Raw genomic sequence first — 27,728 nt, 5'->3', positions numbered from 1 at the left:
GAAATTTGGCTTCCACACCACTATTTTATAGAGTTAATTGTTGCAAAGATCAGTGAGAATCCTGATTGCCAAGTCTAATGGAAACTCTTATTCCTGATACTATATTCCACTCTCTTTATAAAGCTGGCACTCCCTTCTCATGGGTTCTCTTCCCTCTTTCTCTTGATTCCTTCTCCATCTCCTTTGAGCATTCGTCCACTTTTGCCTGCCTCTAAATACTGAAAACCACAGAGCTTACTACTGGTTTTCTTCTCTTCTTACTATACTTTCTCCTTGACAGATCATGTCTTTGATAGTTCAACTACCACTTAAAATATTGGTGATTCCCAAATATATACCTCCAGCTCAAGCCTCTTTATGAAAATGTCTATACACTACTGCCACTATTCTCTTTTACTTAAAGCCCCGCACATTACTTTTAAGCCTGAATTACTCCAGTGGCCCCCTAACTGATCTTTCTACTTCTGGTCACTCTCAAATTCATCTTTGCCACTGCTGTTAAAGTGGCTTTTCTAAAATACAGATATGCCTTTGCCTATATCCTCAAAATTATTCAGTGGCTCCTCAGAGCCTTGAGAATAAAGTTCATATCATTTAGGGTTGTATTTAACTTTCCTGTCTGATCTCTGAATACTTCTCCAGCTACATCTTTGGTCCCACTGCTTGTTTCAGCCATTCTGGATGATTTGCACTATCCTTGAAGATTGTTCATGCCTTTGACATTTGCATAAGTGATTCCTTTTGTCTAGAATGTCTCACTTTCCCTTCTGTCTTTGCCTGCCATCCCTTCTCATTTTTATGGAGCCAGCTCAATCACCATGCTTTCCTTAAAATCTTCTCGAAGGGCCTCTGTGAGTCCCTTCCTGGTCTCTCTCCTGACTCCCTTTTGAGTGCTTCTGTTGATACTCTATGTGTATTTATATCATAGCATTTATGATACTGCCTTGAGATTTGTTTGTATTTATTTGTTTACATATCTCCTCTTAAGTGCCTTTGGAAAAAAGGCACTATGTCTTTTATCTTCTCTCTAGCCCATAACACAGTGACCAATTCCACATAGGGGAATTTTATAAGTATTTACTAACAATTTAGCTGTTCTAAAGTTATCCAGTGGCCAAAAATATATATATTTGGTTTTAAAAGAGTATTTTAGCCATCCCTTTTAAAATAATAAAATTTAGGCAAGTTTTCTTTCAAACATCTATCCTTTTTCTTATACTGCATTTTGATGTTCTTGATTTTTGATCTTATTAGGTCTATCTTCAATATCCTTTATTTTAAAACTGGTCTAATTAAAATATTTTGCAAAGCAAAATAATCCTAATTAGAATTGAGTCTGCTGGGACTTTATTATTTGCCTCCTTTGACTCATAAATAAGGTGGCTATATAATTGATTGTTCCGTGCAGGACATTTTTGAGACTTCAAGGGGGTGCTATGAATACTTACAGTGGAATAATAGGAGTAAACAAAGACTACCCCAGGCAATGTGAAAATAGGTAATTCCAGCTATATTGTAACTATATATTTCTATTATAGCATATGTACATATATAAACATAAAATACCATTTTCAATTATAACTCCTCATGTTGCTGCCTCATGTGTAAAACCTTAAATGCTTTTTTCTTAAGTCACATAAATAAATATCAGTGAAAAACATGAGATTTATGTGTGTTCAAACAACAAAACACAAAGCTAGACTCCTAACCTGGGAGAATGCATTTCTTCCCAGATATTTTCTCACTGTTGTCTCTGGAGCTGGAGGATAAGACAGGAACATTAGAGCTTTATGAGCTATTTGGCTTCATGCCAGGGACATCTCAACTTTGGAATTTATTTTGGTGGGCGTCACTTTTCAGCTGCTTTTCTGTACCTCCTCTTCTCCAGTGGATCATCACAGGGTGCTGAAGGTCTTTCCAGGAAGTACTGAAAACATCTTGGTTTTTTTTAACCGCAGTTTAGCAGTGGTGCCATTTACTGGCCTCTTGGGAAAACACATTCTTGGATCGTTATCATACTCCTGTTTAGAAAAAAAAAAACTTTTGCAAAAGAAAAAAGGATACCTAAGTCAGCTATTAGAAGTACAGGGAAAGGGCTGGGCACGGTGGGTTATGTCTGTAATCCCAGCACTTTGGGAGGTGGAGGTAGGTGCTTCACTTGAGGTCAGGAGTTTGAGACCAGCCTGGCCAACATGGTGAAACCCTGTCTCTACTAAAAATACAAAATTAGCCAGGTGTGGCAGATGCCTGTAATCTCAGCTACTCAGGAGCCTGAGGCAGGACAATTGCTGGAACCTGGGAGGCGGAGGTTGCAGTGAGCCAGGTTGCAGTGAGCCAAGATTGTGAAATTCCACTCCATCCCGGGTGACAACAGCGAGACTCTGTTTCAAAAGAAAAAGAAAAAGAAAATCATAGAAAGATTTTTCATTAAAAAGTGCTGTTAGAAGAAATGCTGAATTTTGTGGCATACGAGGTAAGTAAATACCTAGCTCTGAATACACATAACTAAACAAGTGAATCTAAGTCCTTACCGTGGTTTACATGGACCTACACAATCTTGCCCCTCCCCCTACCACTTTTCATCTCTAAACTCATCTCCTCCCCTTTCTCTCCTCTCAGTCCGCTCCAGCTACACTAGTTTTCTTGTTTATTTAGCAGGCCAAGGAAACATGACTGTAGAGCTTTTGCACTTCTTATTTTTAGTGTGGGAAATGATCTGCCTCAAGCTATCTGCATGGATCAAACCATTGCTTCTTTCGGGTCTCTGCTATTCAAATGGCCCCCAAGCAGAGTCTTTCTCTGACTTTTCTATTTACAGTTGGGTAGCCCTCCCCCAAAGACACGCACGCACGCATGCACGCACACACACACACACACCCATCGTTCATCTACTTACCAAATCTTATTTTTCTTTGCAGTGTATATTACTATTAATATATTAATTGTATTATTTTTATCTGTTGTTGTTGTAAGACAGTAAAGGGATCTTGAGAATACAAGTTCCATGAGAATAAGAACTTGGTTTATTAAACTCATCACTCTATTTGCAACCCCTAAAACAGCCTGGTTTTCAACAGTAATTATTGAGTGAAAAATTTAAAAAATAAATGAATTATGTCTCATTGACTCAGCAGGTGATCGTCAGTTTGGCTGAAGTAGGATGAAGGAAAATGGCTTCAAAGCATTATACTATTTAGGACTTCCTTTTAGGTTCAGATAGATATGCTGTGGTTTTTACGCTGTTTGAAAAGACTTGCGTTTCACCTCCTCTAATGGTTGCCATCCGGTCAAGCTCTGTGCTGTGCTTTGCATATAATACATGCCCAGGCTTCAAATCAGACTTTTTTTTTTTCTTTTTTATTTTTTCTGAGACAGAGTCTTGCTCTGTCGCCAGGCGCCAGGCTGGAGTGCAGTGACGCAATCTCAGCTCATTGCAACCTCCGCCTCCCGGGTTCAAGCAATTCTCCTGCCTCAGCCTTCCGAACAGCTGGGACTACAGGCGCTTGCCACCACGCCCAGCTAATTTTTGTATTTTTGGTTTTTTTAGTGGAGATGGGGTTTCACCATGTTGGCCAGGATGATCTTGATCTCTTGACCTCGTGATCTGACTGCCTCTGTCTCCCAAAGTGCTGGGATTACAGGGGTGAGCCACCATGCCTGGCCTAGACCGATTATTAAGGTCTGAAACTTTTGTTGGGTATTATAGGAAATTCAGGATTAGGACTTGGTTTTAACAGGATAGAATCTCACCTTTTAATCTTACAACTCATTAAAGGATTTGTAATCTTTATAATTGGTTCTTAATTTGTAATTTACCATGGCCCCTGATTTTCCTCCCACTTTCTGTTTTGAAGTTTTTTCATTTTAACTGCTCATTAATATGTCTACGAGAGAGAAACTTGGAAGAGAAAGATGAAAATCTGATTATGATTTTCAGGTGTTGTTTTGCCATCGTGTCAACCCACCCTGACTTCCTTTTTGGATGTTTCCTGAATTACCTAAGTAAGAGGCTTAAGTAAGAGGCTCTTCAGACTACACTGGGGCACCCAAGTTTTATTCACCCAAGGTTGGACTTTTTGTTTTGTTTTTGTTTTTCTACTCTCCTTGTTTCTCAGGTGAGGACTTCTTGTTTTGTTTTGTTTTTATTCTTTAGCATTTCATAGATAACACTAGGGTTCTCTTCATTTCTCTCTTTAAAGGTTTTTCCATCTTATATACCTCACCACTTCTCCCACTATTTATAGAAAATATTTGAGGTTTCTGGATTAGGTATATAGCCAACTGGAGAAGGAGGGTTAACACTGTTCCCACTTGATTGCAGTCTGCCTAACTGGGGTTTGGCACTCTTTTCCCCTTCCTGCCACCTTCACTATGACCTTCCTCGACTTCTCATATGCCACTCATAAAACGTAGAACACCCCATAAGGAACTTTCCCATTAACACCTGTGCAACTTAGAAAAGAGTCACCATTTCTTGATCTCTTTGTGTTAGAATTGCTTCTCATCTTCAATCACCTTTATAAATGCTTCTATAAATACATCTGTTTAAAAAATTTTTTTCATAACAAATGTGTTGTGCACAGATAAGTGTCTTCTCATATACTGAATAAATCCAACATTTTACTATACAAAAACAAAGGATTACTAGAAATTTTGTTGGGTTGGCTAGGTGGTTAATTTACAGAAAATGAAATAAAATTATTGCATGCTTTTGTGAGTGCTAAAATCATTATTGCTAATGCTATTCGGTTTGTAGCAAGCAGACATCATTTAAAGGTTTATAGCTTTTTTAAAATAAAAACCTTTATCTTTAGGTCAGCCAAACCAATCAAGTCAAGTGATAGGTATAGAAGAAATTTTGTTCTGACTTTATTTTCTTAGTGATGTGGAACTATGAACAGATGTTTACCTAATAACTCCAGTCTTTGCTAGAGGCATCAAACATGTTACTCCTGAAGCTATAGAAATCTTGCCTAGTTTGACTGTTTCTAGGAAAATGTACTAGCATAGCATAGATCTTATGATCTGATTAACTGTTAATACATTTTGGAAGTATATAATTTTTGTTTTGTTGGATAGAAATGTCTTCCAAGTGATTTTTTTTCTAGGAAAATGTGGTCCATATTCAAATTTAATTTTTATATTGAGGTTCCACCAAAATAATTAATCACTACACTAAATAACACTTATAATGTTGGATCTTATTAAAACATGTTTTGCGGCTTTCTCTCAGAACATGTATAATTAAAATCTTCTCCTTGAATTAAATATTGAAGGTTTTGATTCCTAAAGTCGTGTATTTTGTATTGTTTCTCCTTTGAATCTTTATTATTTAAAATCGGAGAGAAACTCTACAAAGCAGAAAGGTGTGACAAATGCTTTTGACAACACTTCAAACTTTTCTTACCATAAAAGAAATCATATTGGTGACATTTCATATTGGTTATAACAAGAATACATTCTACAATAAAAGATATAATATAAATTAAGTAATACATAATAAAATAATATTCATGAACTGGCAAAAAAAAAAAAGAAAAAGAATATTCAGTGAAGGCTGGTTGTGGTTGTGGGTGCCTAAAGTTCCAGCTACTGGGGAGGCTGAGACAGGAGAATTGCTTGAACCCAGGAGGTGGAGGCTGCAGTGAGCCAAGATCACACCATGCCACTCTACTCCAGCCTGGACAACAGAGCAAGACTCTGTCCTGTGTCTCAAAAAAAAAAAAAAAAAAAAGAAAGAAAGAAAAAAAAGAAAAAAAAATAGTTAATGCAATTTGAACAATAAGCTATTTAGAACTCATTTGCTGTTTAATAAATGTACAGCTTTGACTACAAGTTTCACTATTATGTAAGCATCAGATCCTCAGAGGATATCTCATAGCTGGTTCATGCATTTATTTCTTCATGTTTCCCCTTGGTTTTTAAAAAATATTTCTCTTGCATGACTATTTATCTGTATAGGCAACCTGCCACTCAATACTATATTGTTTCTAATATCAGATGCTATGACATAACACGTGATTGAACATTGAGCTGGACTATAGCAGTTGCCCAATAAATGACTGATATGATATAAATTTAGGATTTATATTTATAATAATTATAATTATAATAAATTTATTTATTATAATAAATAAATTATACATAATTATTATAATTCATACCAGAGCCTTAATCCCTTGACCCTATAAATTAATTTATAGGTTATTTAATTAATCTTTAGGGCAACAAAGGTCTAAAGTTGACATCTTCTAAGTCAATATTAATTAGGCATACATGATTAATATTCTGATGACTTTGACAGATAAGAACTCCTATATTCTTACAACTGTAGGCTTTTAATTTGACATTCAGAGCAAAAGTGACTGACAATTATAATGGTATGAATGATTGAGGAAACAGTGATTGCACATTAGATAAGAGACACAGAAGAGAGGTGAGGGACTGAATTGAGCAATCAGTTAAGTATGTTTTAAAGCTAAGTAAAGGGTGACATAAACTGAGCAGGGCACAGTTTGAATGATATTATGAAATAATCTCATTATAAGATTAAATAGGATAATAAAATGAGTCGTAGAAAGCCTAATCAGAAATTATTTTAAATATCAGTAGGACTTTTTAAAAACCCTCTGTATGTATGTATCTTAAGAATTGGGACTAGAGCTTTATATTTGAAAGTCAGCAGTTAAAACCAAGATTTTGATTAGTATCCTCCCACAGCCAGTTCAATACCCACCAGCTAGTAACCAAACCAGTTGTTTTGTTTTGTTTTGTTTTGTTTTGTTTTGTTTGAGACGGAGTTTTGCTCTTGTTACCCAGGCTGGAGTGCAATGGTGCGATCTCGACTCACCGCAACCTCCGCCTTCTGGGTTCAGGCAATTCTCCTGCCTCAGCCTCCTGAGTAGCTGGGATTACAGGCACGTGCCACCATGCCCAGCTAATTTTTTGTATTTTTAGTAGAGATGGGGTTTCACCATGTTGACCAGGATGGTCTTGATATCTTGACCTCGTGATCCACCCGCCTCGGCCTCCCAAAGTGCTGGGATTACAGGCTTGAGCCACCACGCCCGGCCTACCAGTTGTTTTGTTAATGCCATTCAGTGATGCCTAGATCTTACCTTGCTTAGTGTCTCTTCAAAGTTTTCCTTTTTTGTCTCCATAATGGTAGTTCTTCTACTGTGTTCTCTTTTTCTTTTGTTCCACTTGGAATTTAGGCTTATTGACTTCCAGTTGTCTCAACTGTAGATATAAAATTGTGGCTCTGACAGATTCCTTTCCTGGTAGAATTAAGCCCATGGTCAGTAAGCTTGGAAAGATCAAGAGATACACACATGCACACAAATCAATCCTCCTTCCAAGGCCGGTAGATTGGAGGCATTCTTAGATGTCTCTGTTTCATGGGATGTTCTTGTCATTTTGGCCTTTCCCGGACTTAATGATGGCCATGTACTGGCCTGGGGTCCTTCAGCTATCAAGTGTTTACTTTCTGAATAAATATTTATATTGCCGCTATTTGGTGGTTTTAAAAATAACTTTCTGCTGTAATCTATTTTCTAAATGTTGTTAAAAGCATCCCACTCTTCCTTGGTAGACCTCGATTGCTTGTGTAGTTACTTCTCTGAAGTAATGTGATCCTATAATAGTATGGCTGTCATTGAATAGCTTGGGAGGCTATCTGAGTGCAGGGGGAATAGATTGCTCTAGTGGCCTAGGGCAGACTAATGGTTGGTGTCAGATGCACCATGCAGGTTTGCACTAATCAAGAAAGAATGAAATTGATCAGCTGTCTTTTTCACTCTGAAGGCTTTTATAAACCTCACAAAAAATAACTTTCAGGATTTTCAGAGAGTTAAGAGGGGTTCTGGTATGATATAACTTTTTCTGGAGAATGTTTCCAAAATGGAAAGTATGAGCTCCATTTCTATCTTGCAATAATTCATGAAATAAGCCCCCAGATGAGCATACATCTCAGGATTCAGATAAGAGCCAGTAAGCCGGTGAGGAATTGAGGGCCTTATGGAGACTCTGGCGATGATTTTTGAGGTAACCCAAGCAGCCAGGTTTCTATGTTTTTATGTTTTCTATGCTTCTGTGTTTTATGATGTTATGAACATAGTCTGTAGAAATATTTGGAAATATAGATAAATGAAATTATGCATAATTCAGAGTTATCTCTATTAACACTTCATAGTATCTGTGCAAAACCTTTTTCTATGCATAGAGAGTAGACTTGTGGCAATAGAAGATTTAACATATATGTTATCTTGTGATTATGATGGTTCCATGAAGTACTGCAGTTATCTTGCTAAGACATTAATATACATTGTGTTTGCTATAAAGGTGATGTACACAGTAACCCAAGGTGACCATACAGAAGCCACATTTCAGGGAGGCTGAGATTTAACTCCTTACAAGTTTGGAGACATATTATGTGCTACAGTATTACTCAAGAACGTTGGTATTTGTAAGATTGGGCTATATCCTTGAAAAAGATCAAGGGTTTGTGGTGGCATGTGACTCTGTGTGTGTGTGTGCCTGTATGTGGATGTGTCTTAGTCCATTTTCTGTTGCTTATAACAAAATACCTGAAACTGGGTACTTTATACAGAAGGGATTTATTTCTTACAGTTACGGAAGTAGAGGAGTCCAGCGTTGAGGGTCTACCCCTGGTATGGGCCTTCTTGCTGGTGGGGAGTCTCTGCAGAGTCCCAAGGTGGTGCAGGGTATCAATCATATTGTGAGACCACTGAGTGTGGTAGTGTGCTAGCTCAGGTCTCTAGTCCTCTGCTTTTAAAGCTACCAGTCCCACTCCCACGATAACCTATTAATCCATTAATGCATTAATGCACTCATGATGGCAGAGCCTTTATAACCCAATCACTTCTTAGAGGCCCTACTTGTTAAGATAGCCACATTGGGGATTGAATTTTAACATGAATTTGGAGGGAATAAATATTTAAACCAAAACATTATGCTTGTGCATAATCACATTATATATTTAGTAGGCTAATTTTTTTCTCTTAGTGTTGTAAATACTTTATCATATCATTAGATAGTATTAAAAGTGTGATTTGAAATGGCTACATTACATTATATAAGTGGATCTACCTTAATTTATTTAACATCATTGGGTACTAGGTAGTTTATAGTTTTATTTGCTTATCTTATCGTTGCTTTTCTAACTAATGCTGGGATGAATGTCCTTATGATTGTAGTTCAGACTTCTGTGAGGTTATTGCGTTGAGATCTCTCTCTCTCTCTCTCTCTCTCTCTCTCTCTCTGTGTGTGTGTGTGTGTGTGTGTGTGTGTGTGTGTGTAAGACTTTTGATACATAATGTCAAATTGCTTTCCAGAAAGATTTCTCTTGTTGACAACCCTCAGCAAGTTTAAATTGTGCTAATCTTAGTATACCTTCACCTGCAGTAAGTCATAAAAATTATAGCAATTTGCCAGTCATGGACATGAGTTATTGCCTTTCCTTGCATTAGATCACTTGCACAGTTTGTTTTTCCTTCTGCTTATTGGCGATTACATTTTTGACAAATTAAATCACATTATTTGCCTATTTTATTGAGCTATTTATTAATCTTATTAATTTGCAAGCACTTTAAATATAATAATTGGAATTAATATTTTGGCTGACATAAGTCACGAATGTGCCCATTTTTCTCCATTTCCATGGCTGTCATCCCAGTAGAAGCCACCATTATTTCCATTCCGTCTGCATTGCTTCAGTAGCCTATATTCCTAACAGAATTGCAAGGATCTGCTTGATGTGGCCCCTCTCTACTTTTCTAGCTTTGTCACGGGATCATATTCCTAAATTTCTGCACTGATTTTCTTTTACTTTTTTCGCCACTAATTGCCCTCACTTCCACCATGACTTCACACATCTTCCTGTTCCTGGCCAGCTTTATCTTTTCCATGGTCATTCTCACACACCTTTCCCTGTCTAAGTCCTCCTTCTGGATTAGGGGTCCTTAAACATTCTTATAGCATCCCATTCTCTTTCTTCCTTATATTGAAAACAACTGTAATTAATCTATTCCCTTTTGCAAACTATATTTTGAACAATTACCTATATAACTTAGATGGGGTGGGTGATTGACACACATGATTTTCATAGTTTTGCAAAAAAAATGTACATATACATATCTATTTTCTGTGGGGAGAATTTAAAAAATTAAAAGAATCTCTCTGTGCTTCATGGGATGAATCATCCCTGAAGAGTAATGGGCTCTGGAGTCCTAGAACTTAGGTTAGAATCCTGAACCCACCGTGTCTGAGCTGTTCAGTCATGGGCATGAGTTACTTAACCTCTCTGTGCTTTTCTCTTCTATTAAATGGGGTTGGCCAGGCATGGTGGCTCACACCTGTGATCCCAGCTCTTTGGGAGGTTACACCTGAGGTCAGGAGTTTGAAACCAGCCTGGCAAACATGGTGAGACCCTGTCTCTACTAAAAATACAAAAATTAGTTTGGTGTGTTGGTGCATGGCTGGAATCCCAGCTACTCAGGAGGCTGAGACAAGAGAATCGCTTGAACCCAGGAGGCAGAGGTTGTGGTGAGCTGAGATCACACCACTGCACTCCAGCCTGGGCGATGAGAGCAAAACTCTGACTCAAAAAATAAAATAAATAAATAAATAATAAATGGGGTTAATTATATCTCTCTTTTCTGATTGCTGTGAATATTAAAGGAGGTAATTCATGAAGTCCCTAGCGCCTGGCACATGATAGGCACTATATAAAATGTTAGTCAGTATCCTTTTCTTTGTCCTCTTTTCCTTCTTCTTCATCTTTGATCTTTATTAAGTGCCAACTCTGCAGAGCACAGTGCTAGATGGCATCTAGGGTTCTGTTTTTCTCCCGGGGAATTGCTCTGCTGGTTTTGAAGTGTTTCCTCTCACATAACAAGGTTACTTCTGATGATAGTTTGTGAAGCCTCTCCCACCACCTTGACATTCTTCTTTAGGAGTTGAGGATATTTCATTTTTGCTTCCAGAATGGCAATGAGTATCTTTGTAAAGTAACATAATTTATCTCTGCTTCTCTTTTGGTGTGGTAACTTTTTGAGTACTAATACTTAGATCTGCTTTTCTTGACAGCTGGCAAACTTCCCCAGACTCTGCGAGGAAACTGAAAGGATTGTTGCTAACCACATTCGTGAACGAGAAGGGAAGACAAAAGACCAGGTAAGGAGAGGTCTTCAGTGGGCAAAGCGATGGTGGGAGGTCAAAGATCTCTGAAACATTGTCTGGTAGTTCCCAACAGTCACCCTGTCGCTTAAAGGGAAAAAAAATGGTGGAACACAACTACATTATATTTATTTTTACTTATTTATAAATTACACACATACTATATTAATATCTTATTTATATTAAAAATATGAGCAAATAAAAAGACTTCAGAAGAATGAGATGCAAAAGCAGTAATAAAAGTTTCATTATTTTTTTCCTCAGTGTTCCATGGATTATGCATACATCCTACTTTGAAAACCACAAATTCGGAAACATACCACATTCTCTTTCAGACAGGAGTTCTTAACTTTTAAAGGGCTCCACAGATAGATTCCAGAGATTTAGAAACTCCTAAAACATTATTTAAAATTCTCAGTGTTTTCATTTTTTTCTGAGGAGAGTGGACCTAGCTTTTCATCAGTTTATTCATATATCCTATGATTGAAAAAAAGTTGAGAATTACTCTTTTAAACATTTCTATTTTGTGAATATATTTGGTTGTAAGGAGTGACCCTGAAATTGTTTTCTAATCCTAGCTCTGTGATTTAGAAATATTATTTTCAGTGAGAATAATTCATTTAAAAAAGTAAGGGACTATATGGAAAGAATACAAATCTTTTTAGGTTTAAATGGATTTTTTTTAGTTACTTATAAAACATTGTAATGGGAAATACAAAGGGTTTTACATACCCTTGAATTCCATGACACAGCTGCACGTGTGATGTTGTGGAGAGAACACTGGACTTAGGCCATGTGCTCGCCACAAAATAACACCATGTTCTTGTACAAATCACTTATTTCAGCTGTTGTTTTCTCATGTACAACATTAGCATGTCAGTCTATATGCTCTCTGAAAGCCCCTGCAATTTAGTACTCCAAGATTTTGTGATTCTCAGATGAGTTGGAAGGAGGTGAGGGAGAAATAGGGAAAAGGAAGAAGACAAAAGAGAGAGGAACAAACCACAGGGAGAGACACACATAGCACATAGAGTGTACGTGGGGAAGAGGAGCGGGTTGGGGAGAAAAAGAAGGACAGAGGGATGGAGACCCAGCAGGTTGGGACATTTGTGAGTGATTCTAGTAACTACCTTTTCTCTGCTTGAGCTGTGGATTCATTTTCACTACTTTTTATCATTGTGTTTTGAAAGTTAATCGTTATTTATAGTCTTTTCTTGTTTATCAGCTTTCACACTCTTGGATAGCTGCAATACCCCAAAGAGGAGAAAATGGACTTTGTGACGTAGTTGAGATAAACAAGTCAGTATTAACTCCTGAGTCAGTGAAATCAAGCCTAGAGCCAGATATGGAGCCCCAGGGCCAGAGGTTCTCCCTAATGTCTAATGTCTTGGCTCCTCCTGGGCTGAGAAAACTTAAGTTCTTAAGAATCAGCTGTACTCCTGATCTTAAGTAAATAAGCTAAATGTTTAATTTAGTATCTTTTGTCCATAATATTCAAATGATAATAAATCTTACTTAACTCTTTGGGATCCTCTGTCAAAATAATTGAAGAAAATATAGTATAATTATTTTTTAAACCATTTTAAATATTTTAAACCATTTAAAATATTTTAAATAATACATCCATGTCACTTGTTAACTTCTTCATATTTCAGAGTTTTTGTTTTAGTGAAATGGCATGTTCAAACTTCACAATGTTGTTAAGATTCTGGGGTCTGGGTTCAGACTATCTGACTTTGAATTCAAGCTCTGTTATTTTTTGTGTCGCTTCTGACAAGTTATTTGACATCTTTTCACTTCATTTTCCTTGTCTTAAAAAGAGACAATAGTGATCGTTAACTCACAGGCATTTTGTGAGGATGGAAAGAAGTAAGCAAAATACAAGGCCAGGTATGGTAGCTCACACTTGTAATCCCAGCACTTTGGAAGGCTGAGGCAGGCAGGTTGCTTGAGGTCAGGAGTTTGAGACCAGCCTGAGAAACATGGTGAAACCCTGTCTCTACAAAATTTAAACAAAATTTAAATAATATATATATAGTTTTATATATATTAATATAATATTAATTCAAGGAAGAATTGCCTTTTCTAATTTCAAAGGAAATTGTTTTCAATCTGCAACTCAGATACAGTGATTAATTCTCCAAGTGGGAGATGGCACAGGCATCTCCCTACTAAGTTACAGTCTCAGGTGGTCTGGTCCAACAGTTATCAAGTGCCTGGTCATAGCTGGTAGTGGTCACCTCTAATGCGGACTTGTGTGGCATAGCAGAAATATGCTTGGTTTTGGTAGTGTGGACATGTCATTTTGGATAGATCTCACATTTGAATTTTGGACTCTGTGCTGCTTGGGGCCGTGTGGTACGTTTAAAGTATCCAATCAGACAGAGCAACCCATATCCTCAGGCCTCTGTGCCTGCACAGCTCTAGGGCATTCTCACAGTTTTCTTTTTTTCTTTACAAAGTAGAATTACTACCAACTTCTGCTCTGGAAGCTTTGTGGGAAAAAATCTTCAGAATTAAAAATATGGAAAGCCATATATCTGTCTGTCGCTTTTTCTTAAGTAACGGTTTTCTGAATGTCTGAGTGTGCCAGCTGTTAGTCTTAGTGCTTCCATACATGTAATTGCATGTTGAAGCGGTGGACTTTCTGGGTGACTACTACTACCAGGGGTAGCTTTACTTTTCTTCAACTAAATATTCAGTAACTGTGGGTGAAAAAGGCAGTGAGAATCTCTGAGAAAGTGGAAAAATGAGAAAAAAAATGGACTGTTTTTCTTTTCATCCCCCATATGTGACCTGGCTCTTTTCCTAGAGTGAACACAGACTCCCAGTTTCCAGGAATATGAATGAGAACAGCCATAGCTTTTATTTTTTTCCACTTTTTTCCTATACTACAGTCCAAGTTAATGTGTGTGAACATCCAAAAGATATTCATGACAACCTTTGGCGATGCTGAGAATTATGTAGATATTTTGCTCCTTATGGTGACAACAGTGTATTTATGTTTAAATATTACAGTTTATTGGTACAAACTTTTGGCCAAATGGATTTGGAGTATACAATTTAATAGAATCTGGCTTTATTGTTGGGAGAAGAGAGGCAAAAATATAACTAATCCAATAATGATCATGCTTCCCAATGTTTCAGTTTTCTTCAAGATATGAAACACAACTGTATCTGACTATATGAAATTTTTTTTCATACAAGTATGATGTTATTGACCCAATAGCCCCCATTCCTTGACTTTATTTTTGGTAGTGGGAGTGGATTTGGAGTGAACTTTTAAATCCTTTTTTGGCAGGTTCCCTTGTGACTCTCAGCAGCAAGATTTGGTCAGATGACTGGTTGCGATTAGCCACAAAAGCAAAGCCTCAGAGCCCATAGCAGTAGGTTCTGAGTACAAAACAGGAACAAGTGGCCACATACTAATTATATATATGGGAATCAATTCCTCCCTTGGAAGTTAACTGTTCTTGGCCGGGTGGTGGCTCATGCCTGTAATTGCAGCACTCTGGGAGGCCAAGGTGGGTGGATCACCTGAGGTCAGGAGTTCAAGACCAGCCTGGCCAACATGGTGAAACCATGTCTCTACAAAAATGCAAGAATTAGCCAGGCATGATGATGGGTGCCTGTAATCCCAGCTACTTGGGAGGCTGGGGTGGGAGAATCACTTGAACCCAGGAGGCGGAGGTTGCAGTGAGCTAAGATCATGTCATTGCACTCCAGCCTGGGCAACAGAGTGAGATGAGACTCTGTCTCAAAAAACAACAACAAAAGAGAGTTAACTGTTCTTCAAGCCTGGTAGATAGTTACATAATTAAAGCCACAAATATTTGTTGGGCACACTAGGTTCTAAGTTCTAAGGATAAAATGGTGAACAAGATAAACATAATCCCAGCTTCTATGGAGTGTAGTCTTGCAGAGAAGAGAAACATTAAACAAAAAATATATAAATAATTACATTTGTAGTAAATGCCACAAATAAGTATAGGGTGCTCTATAGATACACACACACACACACACACACACACACACACACACATTTGTATATATTATATATATATATACATGTACATATACATATGTATGTATACATGCATACATATATACTTGTACATATGTATATGCATATATACTCATACATACATACATGTATATGCTTATATATGTATACATATACATATGAGAATATATAGCACCCTATATATAATACATAATTTTATACATATACATAATTTTATATATGCATATAATTATGATATATAGACTATATGAGAGTAATAATACAGTTCAACCTGGTCTTGGGTTGGGTAGGAGTAAGGATCAGGGATGGCTTTCTTGAGGAAGTACCCACTGGGGAGCATTATGTAGAATATGTCTGTGAACTGTTATGAGGACTGATGTACTCAAATGCTACCTTCAGTGAAGGGAGGCAGCAAACAAATACTCACAGTAGTCACCAAAATTTATCCAACGAAGTCGAAGCACAGAGCTCTGGAGATATTCAGGCAGAGATTTGTAAACTCTGTATTTCTCCCTCTCAGCAAATCTCAGCATCCTGGAAAGAGACAGGACTCAGCTGGAAGAATATAAGGCATTCAGGAAGAGGAAGTCAGTTTTAAATATCACTGGAATAATACCCTCTGTTTTTGCAGGTTGTGGTTGCTCCACTTCCCTCTTGTTTTCTCTCAGGCTCCTTGTCTCCCCATTGAATACCATTTTCCACAGGGGGACCTTCCAAGTCTCTGACTTAGAGATTATGAATGTCTTATGATTAGAATATTTTCATGTTGCCTGGGACATGTATCCAGTTTACTCCATTACAAATCTTCATTTAATTCTCATGATGTTTCAGGCACTGTTCTAGGCACTGGGGATGTAGCAATGGCTACGACAGATGAGCTCTATATAAGAAATATGTAAAAACTTGCTATGTTAGCTAGTGTTAGTGCTGCAAAAGAAAATAAGGCAGAATAACACAATAGAGAATAAACAGAGTGCTAGTTTAAATAGAATGGTCAGGGAAGATCCCTCTGAAGAGTGATATTTTAGCAGAGATCTGACATTATTACTATTACTATTACTATTATTATTATTAAGAGATGGGGTTTTGCTGTGTTGCCCAGACTGAAATGCAGTAGCTATTCATAGGCCTGATGATGACTCACTGCAGCTTTGAACTCCCAGGCTCAAGTGACTCTTTCACCTCAGCTTCCAGAGTAGCTGAGATTATAGGCATGCACTACCATGCCCAGCTTCTGATTGATGTTTGAATTTAATGATTTATTTGTATGTTGCCTTTTTGAATTGTCTGATGAAATGCTTCTCTTGAAATGTGTAAAGCATCTTGAGATGGTTCTTTAAGCTGATAAAGATAGAAGAGGAGAGAGAAAACAAGAAGTGAATTACTAATTTGTGGCTGATATATGATGTCTACAAGAGCAGTAAGCTCAGAGCAACCCCTCATGGGCCTTCCTGCCACACATCTTCTTATCTATGCTTTCCCTTCTTTTGAACACTATGCCTACATTTTAGAGAAATCAAATAATTCTTGATTCTGTATTAAGTTAGCAAATAGTCTATGCCTCTGTATTAAGTTAGTGAATAGTATATGCCTATGCATATAAATAGTCTATGCTATTTTCTTCATGTGATACTCAGATTTACTTTTCTAGTAGATTTTTAACTTACAAATTTAGAGTGTAAAATTATGAGTCTAATAAAGAAAAGTTAAGTTTACTTTTCATTCTAATTGAAATATCCTTTTAAAAATTACATAAAGATAATTAATTTGTGGGCAATTACCAAATTTAATGTTTGAGAATTTTTAGATTGGTTTTCACTAAAGTGTTTCTCTTTGACTTACAGGTATTGCTACTGATTGACATTCAAGTCTCTTACATCAACACCAACCACGAAGACTTCATTGGCTTTGCAAAGTACGTGAAACACTTGATTGTCACATGCATTCCTCCTGTTGATCTGTCTCAAACACACATTGTGAATTTTTGAATTTTTGCTACAGTTGCACCACCTCTTGAGAGTACAATTTGTGTCAAGATTAACTTTCAGTTTACTTATTTAGGAAGTCTGAGCTCTGTGGTCGTAGGGCAGGGATATTTACTGTTCTCTCAATAAAGTAGTTGGCTCTATTATGCTGCATATGAAGTCATATATGCCTTAGATACTCATCATCTCATCATTTTTGGATGATGTTCTGCCGTTTGTACTTGGTCTCCTATAGATAAGCGGTAGTTAATGCACATTTGAAATTTTGAGCGGGAAGTTTTTCATATAAATTTGAGATATCACATGTAATTTACAGGATGCAAGCTATTTCAACTTTTCTAAGTCAGAATCTAGAGGCCTGGTTTTTTAAAACTTTCCTTTGTGAAATTTATGTAATCTGTCAGGATGAATATTTTCTTTTCTATGAAGTGTATATATAAATATTGCCATGCTTCAAATACATTATCATGCAAACATTATGGTTAGTTACTCAGGATTGGCTGTTTATTGTGTGACATTTTTAAGAACCTGAATTCACTATTTTTTCCTGCCCATTAGTGAAACCAATTTTTGTTTGAGTTAAATAATCTTGATACTACCTCTAAAATATATTTTTGGCATTTAAGTGGTTCCAACTTCAAATATATAAAATATAGCCTATTTTACATAAAATGTAAAATAAAAGAGCCTATGTACCTTTACTTAAACTGACTATTCAAGAACAGGGACAAATAAAAAATAAAACGTGACAAAATGTTAAGCTAATTTATTTTTTACATTCTGACTAGAAGAAACAGATATGCAGACCCTGTGACCTAAACTAAACAGTGGCCTGAGGAATTTATAGGCAAGTTTTAGGGAGAAAAGACCCAATTATCCAACAGAAAATTATCTCTTCCTAAACTTGGCTGTGGTTGTGATGGTATAGCCAGTTGTGTAAATATATTTTGCATCCAGTGGCTATTACTAGTGAGTGGCAAGTAAGTTTTCTTCCACCATTTTCTGTCTGTAGTATACGTGTAATCTTGTTAGAACCCAAAGATAAATATATATCCTGGTCTAGTTTTCTTTGCAGCCACACTGCCCATGCCTGCTTCTTGATAGGAATTTGCTCTACAGGCATTTTGCACAGACTTGCCCCCCTCTCTTAAGCTCCATGACTCTCACCATGTGCACTGTTCCTTTCCTTCTGCAGAATCACCTAGACTGTAATGTGCATACTTATCCCTGGATCTGGAAAGGGATCTGAGAATTTTTTCTAGGTCTCCTCCACAGTCAGTGAACTCCAGGTAGCCTGTGCCAAGCTCTACTCTAGTTTCTATAGGGGAGGGGGTGAAGAAAAAGAAAAAACTTTTTGTATTTTCATAATTGAGAAGTATAGAGACACACATGTAAAAATTTAAACTGACACATTCTTCATTTTCCTGACTGCTTCTCTGAGGAGTTTAAAAGACAAATAAATCCTTGAAGCATTTAAAATAATAGGAATGCTGCCTTTAAGGATCATTCTCATGGATTATAAATGCCAGTTAGGTTCTTACAAAAATGTAGATGTTGATGTAAACTTGACACAATAACTTAGAAGCAGAGAGGATGCTGCTTTGTTGTGGTACCCCAATTAGAGGGAAAAATGTAGAAAAAGTCATAATCTATTTAGAAAGGTTCAAGTTTAAACATATTATATAACCTGTGCTTCAATTGAAATTTCATTTTTATACTCTTCTTGAAACTTTTTTTTCTGTGATAAATGAGCTAGAGTTTTTTTTCCAATAAATTTCAATATTTGTTGTCTTAGAAGCTTTTGGACTACAGTTTTATATTGATTATATTGATTTATAGGTGTTCAAGGGCATGTGATTTTTCAAATTTAATACTTCCAAACACAGTCTTTTAATGTAGTCTCTCTGTAATCCAAGTGGCTGATTCTGTTTTTCCAGCAGTGAGATAGACTATGAATCTTTATGATACTGGGGAGAAAAAGAAGCATAGTTAAAACTGCTTTAGAAATCCAGCAACTGTATACATTTCTCATCTAATTTAAACTGCACACACATAAGCCTTCTTTAAAGGACTGATCTGGGAGTCAACAGGCTATGTTATTTTTCCAGGTTATGCCACTGATGAGCTTTGGGTTTTGGCAAGGCACTTAGCCTTTCTATATCTGTTTACTGATGTGTCAAACGGAATAATAATCCTTGTCTTGTATACCTTTCAGGATTGTCAGAAGATCAAATTAATGAAGTTATGTGGAAGTGCTTTTAAAAAAACTGTGGTGTAGTCTATAAAAGTGAGAGATCCTTTCTCTCTCTTTTCTCTCTTTCCCCATACATGCGCGTGCATGTGTGCACATACACACACACATTTGATTACTGCATGAATCATTTTACTTTGTGATGAAGTTATAATGACTTAAGTATGATTGCCACTGGAATATTTTTTAGTGCTAATATCATTATCTCTAAATGTGATATTTTGCCCTGAGATTCAGAGGTAAATGTCCTTTCCATTAGTATGTCGACTTGGAGTCGACATGGGGTGATTATGAAGATGAAGAAATGTTCATTTCAAAATAACTTTGAGGGGTTGTGGTTTTTTTGTGCTTTTAAAAATTAAAAAAATATGGTTGTAGCTATAAATTTTAAAGTTGGCAAGAATGCCGTTTCCATCAAGGAGGAAAAGTCAAGCCATATTTGAAGACAATTATGTAAGTATTTTTAAGTTCCAAAGACAGAAAATTAAGGTCTGGAGTTGAAGAAAACAAGCATTTGTTTCATGAGATTTTTAGAGAGTTGCCAAAGAAGAAAGAACTGCCGCCTTAGAGTTACAGGATGGTGATGTACATAGTACTTTACACATGTGATTTTTTTCAACTGGGATGACTTTTTGTTCTAATTTTTTAAAAAAGGAAAATAAATTGCTAAAATAGGATTAATAAAATATTTAGTTTCAGAGTAACATTCAGGACATCTCAAAGTTCTTCTTTCTGTTGTAGAATTCATACTGCCATGTTGAACATGTGACACTTTTTTTCCATCTTCTAGTTATTTGTTAGACATGGACTGTAAAATATGTACCATGTGTAATGTGTCCAAATAAGCACTGCTCTGGGCTTGCTTTGGAATTTCCTGGCTTCTAAATGCTCTTTCAACTATAATATAGTTTCTGAGCCTGAAAGTTCAGTATTTCAGAAGAAAACGTCAACTTTCCTTGTGATTTAAGGATTTTAATTTGTCATTCTCCTCTTTAGAAAAAAATTCCTAAATTACATATATTTTTACATAATATGACTAGTTTTTGCTATTTAAGAAAATAGGAACTGGCCCAATTGTTCCTTCATTTACTTCCCCTCATTCTCAGTAATCCTCATTTGAACAAAAAAGCAAGCTTGTTTGTGGAATGCCTTGGGAAGTGAAATTTCAAACTCCTCTGCTCTTGTTCATTTGTTCTGACACAATTTGCTTTGTTAGTTACTCGGATTTATGCAGTCCAATGGTTAAAGAGAAAGATGGGCTATAGATATGTGCCATTAAAGTAATATCTCTATACACCATAAGCAGCAGACTAAGGTCTGTTTGTTTTTCAATCTGCTCAGTAGGTCTCAACACCTGTTTTCTCATAGTTGAAATGATACAGTGTGCAGATTTCAGTTCTCGTTATACGAGCACCATGAAAATTCTATGGGTCCTAAGATTCGTTATATCTTTTTCATGATCCTCTGGAATGCCTCTGTTGCTGTTTTACTAAAGGCAGTGCATTTGAACCTTGTCACTAAATTCCAGAGACATCTTAGTCTTTCCCTTTACATTCTTAGTTTATTTTTCCCTAATGCATAATTATATTCTATTATAATGTTTCTAGTTCCTATTCTTACATGAGAATGTTCTCTCTCTTGAGGAATCAAAACTTAGTTATTGGAATATTAAAAGGTCCTTTTTTTGACTCACATGCAAACTTAGGAATTAAATGTTTGGTTTCTTACTGAGATTGTTGTCAAGTAGAAATACAGGGGTGAGCAACTTGAAAGGGCGTCATTCATATCATCTGTTCAAATAAGTTATACATTCCAATGTTCCAATCACCATTTTAAAAATAAGTGGACTTCCACTTTTCTCTTTTTTTCTTCAAATATGTTATTTTAAACTTCCTCTTCATCCTTACCATGAATCTTAGGAGATAAGTGAGCCTTCTTTTACAGGCTCCCAAGTTCTGTAAGATTTTCTTATATAATAATAAGCCTGAGACTTCACTAAAGATCCTAGAGGAGGAACAGACATTGTTTCTTCTCCCTTTGGCTTCAGTCTGATTGGACGGTGCCTGTACTATCACAGGGTAACCTGTGATAAGTTACACTCTTGGAACTCTTGTGAAGTGTTAATAATCTTTCTTGGATAATATAAAAGAACAGTCTAAAAGAGCTTCTTTACTCTGTAGCACTGTTGCACAATAGAACTTTCTGACATGACAGAACTATTGTATAATCTGTGCTGCTCAATACAGAAGCCACTAGCTATATGTGGCTTTTGAGCAGTTGATATGTGGCTAGTGCAATGAAGGAAATACATTTTTAATTTAATTCAATCTAATTGAAGTGTTAATCTGGCTACCAGCTACTGTATTGGACAGCAGAGCCCTACAGTATGGTGAATCCAGCTGATAGCTCTGGCACTTTCACTGTGGGTCTTACTTTACTGACAACTTAGTGGTGACCTTCAGTGGTAGCTACTAAAAGAGAAAAAGCAAGGAGACCTCTTAATTGCTGCTAAACAAGTCAAAAGAGCTTCTTTACTCTATAGCACTGTTGCACAATAGAACTTTCTGAGATGATGGAATTATTGTATAATCTGTGCTGTTCAATACAGAAGCCACTAGCTGTATGTGGCCATTGAGCAGTTAAAATGTGAGTAGAGATAGAGGTACACCCTGACATTTCCCATGGAATCTACATCTGGAAAGGACTTTAGTGCATCTGAGTCCTCTTTCAGTGGCATTAGAATGTGCTCCATTCTTCTTTCTCATCTTTCTTTCACTTTTCAGCCCACTGCAATCTAGTTTCTACCATACCACTCTACTGAGACTGCTTTTGTCCAGGACAAAACCATTAATCCAATGGAGAATTCTGAGCCTTTCATTTGACATTATTAGACATTCCTTGTTGAAGAGATCTATTCCTTTGTTTCAATAACCTCCCACTCTCCTGGTTTTCCTCTTTTCACTCTAGCCACTTCTCAGTCTTAAGGAGCTCTTCATCTTCTGATCATGGCTTGAGAACTGTTCTTTAATCAGTTTTCCTCCCTAGACCCCCTTCTTTTCTCACTCACTGCATTATTCCTAACTGATCTTACCCACTTCAGTGGTTTTAGTTGACAACTTTATCTAATGACTCCAAATCTAGATATTCATTTCAGGACTTTTCACTGGACTATGTACCATATTCAGATATCTACTGGACATCTCTACTTGTTTATCCTAGAGAAGCCTCAACCTTCTAGTCCCAAACTAAACTTACCTGCTCTTATAATTGATAGCTTCTCTACTGTTCCCACTTTCTATGGATGACACCTCCCAGTTCTATTCTTTGCTCCTTATTCCCCTCACATCTTTGTCTCTATTCATCTTTACAAAGTTCGTGTGATTCTGTCTCCATTATATTTTTTGAATTCATCCATTTCTTTCTATCATCATTGCCACTACTAAAGTTAGTCCTCTCTTACTTGTGTTATTACTGCAACAGCCTCTTCCCCTAACCTCCATCATGCTCTTTCTCCTTCCTCCTGAGATTCTCCATTACTTTCAGAATAAAGTTTAAACTTATTTATGTAATTTCCAAGGCTCTATGTAATCTGTCTCCTGCTTACCTCTTCAGCCTGTTCTGTTGTCACTATTCCTCTTTACTTCCTAACTCCATGCTTCAGCCAGTCTGACCACTTTGAGATCCCTAAATATACCATACTTTTGCTTTAACACATGCCTGTAATATGCTTCCTCAAATTACTTAGGTTTCCCAGTACAGATGAACATTGATAGTCTGGTTGTAAATAACACTGGCATCAAAACAGAATTCCATAACTATTTCTTAAGATACTACCATAAACCCTCTGCTACACAGTGTTAGTGGTGAGAGAGGTAGAAATACCAAGATTAATGCTCTTGGCTATCAAGGAGCAGGCATTGTTGGAGACCCAACTATAACACAATCTTGTATATAAAATACAGGCACAGATGAAGGCGTTGGAAATGCATGAAAAGGAGAAATAACTGGAGGTTTCTAAAAAGGCATAATTCAGACATGGTACTTGATTGGACTTTTAAGACTGGACAGGACTCCAATAGTCAGAGAGAGGGGGTCTGGGTTGGCTGCTTCCTGCCTTCTCTGCTTGAGTCAATATTATGCATTTTGGGAAACTAATTTGTATTAAAATGTCGCTCTGATCATGTCACTTGCTGGCACAGAAACATTGAATGTTTTCTGCTTCCGAGTAACAGCCAAATTCTCCATAATTGGCTGCAGCATACAGTAATTGTACTAGATGGCTTTTAACGTCACTTACAAACCCCAGTCTATGATTGGATAATTCTGCCCTAATAGTTTTACTCTCCGTAACTTTCCCATTTGCCTTATGGCTTTTCTACCTCACGGCTTTGCTAATACCAGTCTATTCTCTTAAAATGTAGTCAGGTGTCTTCCTTTATTAAAGTTTGTCTTCTTTTCAAGTTTGCTGCAAACATCTCAGATCATAGCACCTGAAATTATATTTCTTGTCTCAAAATATTCTAACATAACAATGATAATGGTATAGGATTTATCTGATAAATGGTCACACATCATAGACAAGGATAGAAGAGACCGTGCAAAAAAGTTTTGAGCCAAGAGATAACATTGGGGTTCTCTGATTGTCTTCTAATGCACTCTTATTTTTTTTTTAAGTTTAAACTTCTTGTTATATGCTTTTAGAATAATTATGTCTCAGCATACACCAATTTGGTCCTATGTTTTAGTGTTCTGGCAAAGCCTTCCACAGTGACTTGTGTGTAGTAGGAATTTATATGATCAACAACAAATGTGTGTATACACACACACACACACACACACACACACACACAAGAAGAAGATATGGTTAATTATATCCCACATTTAAAACAGAAGCACTTTTTTTTTTGCTTTCTATTACATCCTCACATATTTATTCACATAGATTTAGTTACTCGTTATTTTTGTTTTATGTATGCATATCATTATTTGTACCAGACAAATCATAGGCTTTCGATTACAAGAACCATACCTTATTCATATTTTTATCTTCCACAGAGTTGATGCCCTTCACTTTTTGATTTATCTTAAATGAAAACACTATACATAGGTATGTTTTCTAATATTTCCAAGTTAGTTAAGTAACTATATCCAAGAACATGTCCAAGGGCTCAAGTTAACTTGCAGGTCCTTGCAGGTTTCCTCATGAACACAGTTTTAAATACATGCTTTGAAATACTCTCAATTCAATTATTATATCATACAGAAGAATTATGACAAAGAATCTATTCTAAGTAGGCAGGCTATTTTTTATTTTGTTGTTTTTGAAGTAACCTCGAATAGCTAAATACATCATTAACAATAGAATGTTTAAGTTTATGGGGCCAGTTGCTGCAAAAAGATTATTTTTTAGGTGGAAAATAGAGGCAACTTAGTGTTGTTTCTAACTCTAGTATTTAAGATGGGCTTATAAAGTAAATTTTTTCTTTCTGCATATTCTTACAAGTGGTAGATCCTAAATATGCATTATTTCATAGTTGGAAACTGTCAATGGACATTGTCTTTATCTAGTATAGCTAATAAGCTTCTGAGAGTAATTTTGCATCTCAAGGAATATTGGACCTAAAAGGAACCTAAGAAACAGCTCATTTAGTCCCCTAGCCCTTCTCTCCGTCTCTGTTTCTGTCTGTTCCCCTTATGACACACACATACACATTTTATAGCTGAGAGACTGAAGTCCATTTTGATCAAACTTTTTGCCACAGGTAGCAAAAGAGTCATTAACAATCTCTGTGCCTTTTGCTTTACGTTCAGCTTCTTTTCCCTTAAGTGATTTGAAGGGAACTGACACATAATTTAAGAATCCTCAATAATTTGTTCAAAGTAAATACCTGTGGATCTACAATAGTTTGGAGGTTTTCATTACTAGTCAGTGCTTTAGTGAAAACATTTCTCCTTAAACACAATTATGGTGCTTGGAAGAGATAACCATGACCTATGAAGATGTCATGATCTCATTATAATAGTTTTCCCATTTATTCCTGGAAGACTGGGGAGCCTGGAGGACACTGGAAAGGTGACATTTAATGTGGAAAAGAAAGTAAGGAGGAGATCCGAAGCACTTAGAGAGTGATATTGAAGATGCTGTGTGCGCGAGGGCATGAGGACAGCCAGAGGGCGGTGTGGGCACATTGAATCCTGGTCACCTCTTTCACAGCCTCACCTACCAGACCTGAATAATGTAGATTTAGATTCTTCAGAGAAATGGTTAAAGAGGAAATAATTTCATGATGAAATAAGAGGATTAACCATTTAACAGAAAGCTAGAAAAATTAAAAGAAAGGAAGAAGTTGAAATTAGCAAATTTAAAATTGAAAACCAAAAATATACACAAAATATTTTTAGCAACCAAATACAGTGTGGCCTTTCACCGTTCACCCCCTGCCCACCCTCAGTGGAATGTAGTGTTTTTTCATGAGTTTGAATGAAGGAAAGCAGCTTAAATGTATCTGAGGAGTTTATTATAACCTGTTGTTTTGACCAGCCATTCCAAGTGTGATATTGATTTCTAACTTGTTACTGCAACATAACATACTATCACTTTAAACAGTTAACTGAAGTCTTTAGTCTTCCTTTCTCTGTTTTAGACTATTTCATTCATCTCCAAAACAGCTTCCACAAACTATTAAACAGCCTGTAAGAATACTGAGTATTGCTGATCTTCCCGGAATAACCAAAATGAGTTGTATTTCTTATATTGATAGATGTTTATTCATGGATCTATCAAAAGAAAGCCTTTCTTCTTTTGAGGGATAGAGTAACCTAGTGATGAAATGTGTGGGCTCTGTTAAGTTGTTGAAGTCCTGTCTGGCTTTTAACCCACTGTACTTATGTTCAAAATGGGTGTTACAATGGCATCAACCTCATTGGGCTTTTCATCCAACCGATATTTCATGAAGCCAATCATGTGCCATGTCCTTTGAAGGCCCTGGGGATATAGCAGTAAATAAAACAGACACAAATACCTGCTCATGAGGAGCTTACAGTCTAATGGAAAGAGGCAGACAAACACAAAAAATAAATACACCTTGTAGTGTGTTGGAAGGTGAGAAATGCCAGATAGAAAAATCAAACAGGATAATAGGGATGACAGTACTGGAGGAAGGGAGGGATACAGCTATAAATAGGGTGGTCAGAGTAGGTAAGACTTGAAGGAGATGTTGGGAACCATGCAGATAAAAGGGGGAAGCATATCCTAGGCAGCTAGCTTGCTAAAATACTATCTAAGTGGGAATGTGGTGGGTAGGTTTGAAAAAGAGCAGGTACCAGTATGACTGGAATTCTTCAGGGAATGAGGTGAAGGGTAGGAGGAGATGAGTTGAAGAGGCAGGGGTAGGGGTTGCTTGAGTAGGGCCTGGTAAACCCTTGTATGGACTTTGGCTTTTACCATTAAGTGGAATAGTGTTGTTGATGTGGTAGAGGGTTTTGAGCAGAAGAGTGACACAGTCCTTCTAAAAGTATCACTCTGGTGTCTGTTAAGAATCAACTTCAGGGAGACAAGTGTGGAAGCAGAGGCCAGAGAATAAATGATTACAGTGATCCGGATGAGGGATGACAGTATCTTGGACTAAGGTGGGACCAATAGAAGTGATGAAAAGATGGTTAAATGTTATATGTGTTATAAGAAAGTAGTCATCAGCATTTTCTGATGGTCAGATATGGGTTGTGAGAGAAAGAGGAGTCAAAGATTTTGGCCTAAGCAATTGGATGTATGGTATAGAATTGCCACTAATTAAGAGGAAGAAGGAAGACTGTGGGTGAAGCAAATTTTACGGGTGATTTCAGGAGTTCAGTTTTGACATATTAAGAATGATATGCCCATTAGACACCCAAGTGCTGATGTTAAGTTGTTAAAAACATGAATGAGTCCAGAGTTGGGACTTATACATGTTTGGATCTGCATGGCAGATCCAAACCAGGGATGCATTAAAGGAGTTGTCAGAATACGTTGGAATTCAAAGCAATGACACTGGATAATATCACAAAGACTTTGTGATGTGGAGCCATACTACTTGGTACTACCACTTATTAGCTGAGTGACTTTTAGAAAGTCGCTTAGCTTCTCTCCTCATCTATGAAACAAGAATAGTCATCATAACTATTTTATGGGGTTGCTGTGAGAATAAAAATGATTAATATCTATAAAGCACTTAGAACATGGTATATACTCCATAAGCATTAACTTAATTTCCTTTACAACTCTTCTGTCTACCTG

At 36.7% G+C, this 27,728-nt stretch overlaps 1 protein-coding gene across 9 annotated transcripts in view; it reads left to right on the top strand.

Moving 5' to 3' along the window:
- The window catches only part of DNM3 (dynamin 3), a 535,391-nt gene that overhangs the window by 208,225 nt on the left and 299,438 nt on the right, over positions 1 to 27,728 (top strand). For all 9 annotated transcript variants that reach the window (XM_003925367.3, XM_003925368.3, XM_010336127.3 and 6 more), the window contains exons 11-12: positions 11,107 to 11,193; positions 17,065 to 17,135. In XM_003925367.3, coding sequence (XP_003925416.1) covers positions 11,107 to 11,193; positions 17,065 to 17,135 — 158 coding nt within the window. The remainder of the gene's footprint in view (positions 1 to 11,106; positions 11,194 to 17,064; positions 17,136 to 27,728) is intronic.

This window comes from Saimiri boliviensis, chromosome 19, assembly GCF_048565385.1.
Source record: "Saimiri boliviensis isolate mSaiBol1 chromosome 19, mSaiBol1.pri, whole genome shotgun sequence".
Lineage (NCBI taxonomy): Eukaryota > Metazoa > Chordata > Mammalia > Primates > Cebidae > Saimiri > Saimiri boliviensis.
This window is presented reverse-complemented; position numbering and strand designations above follow the sequence as displayed.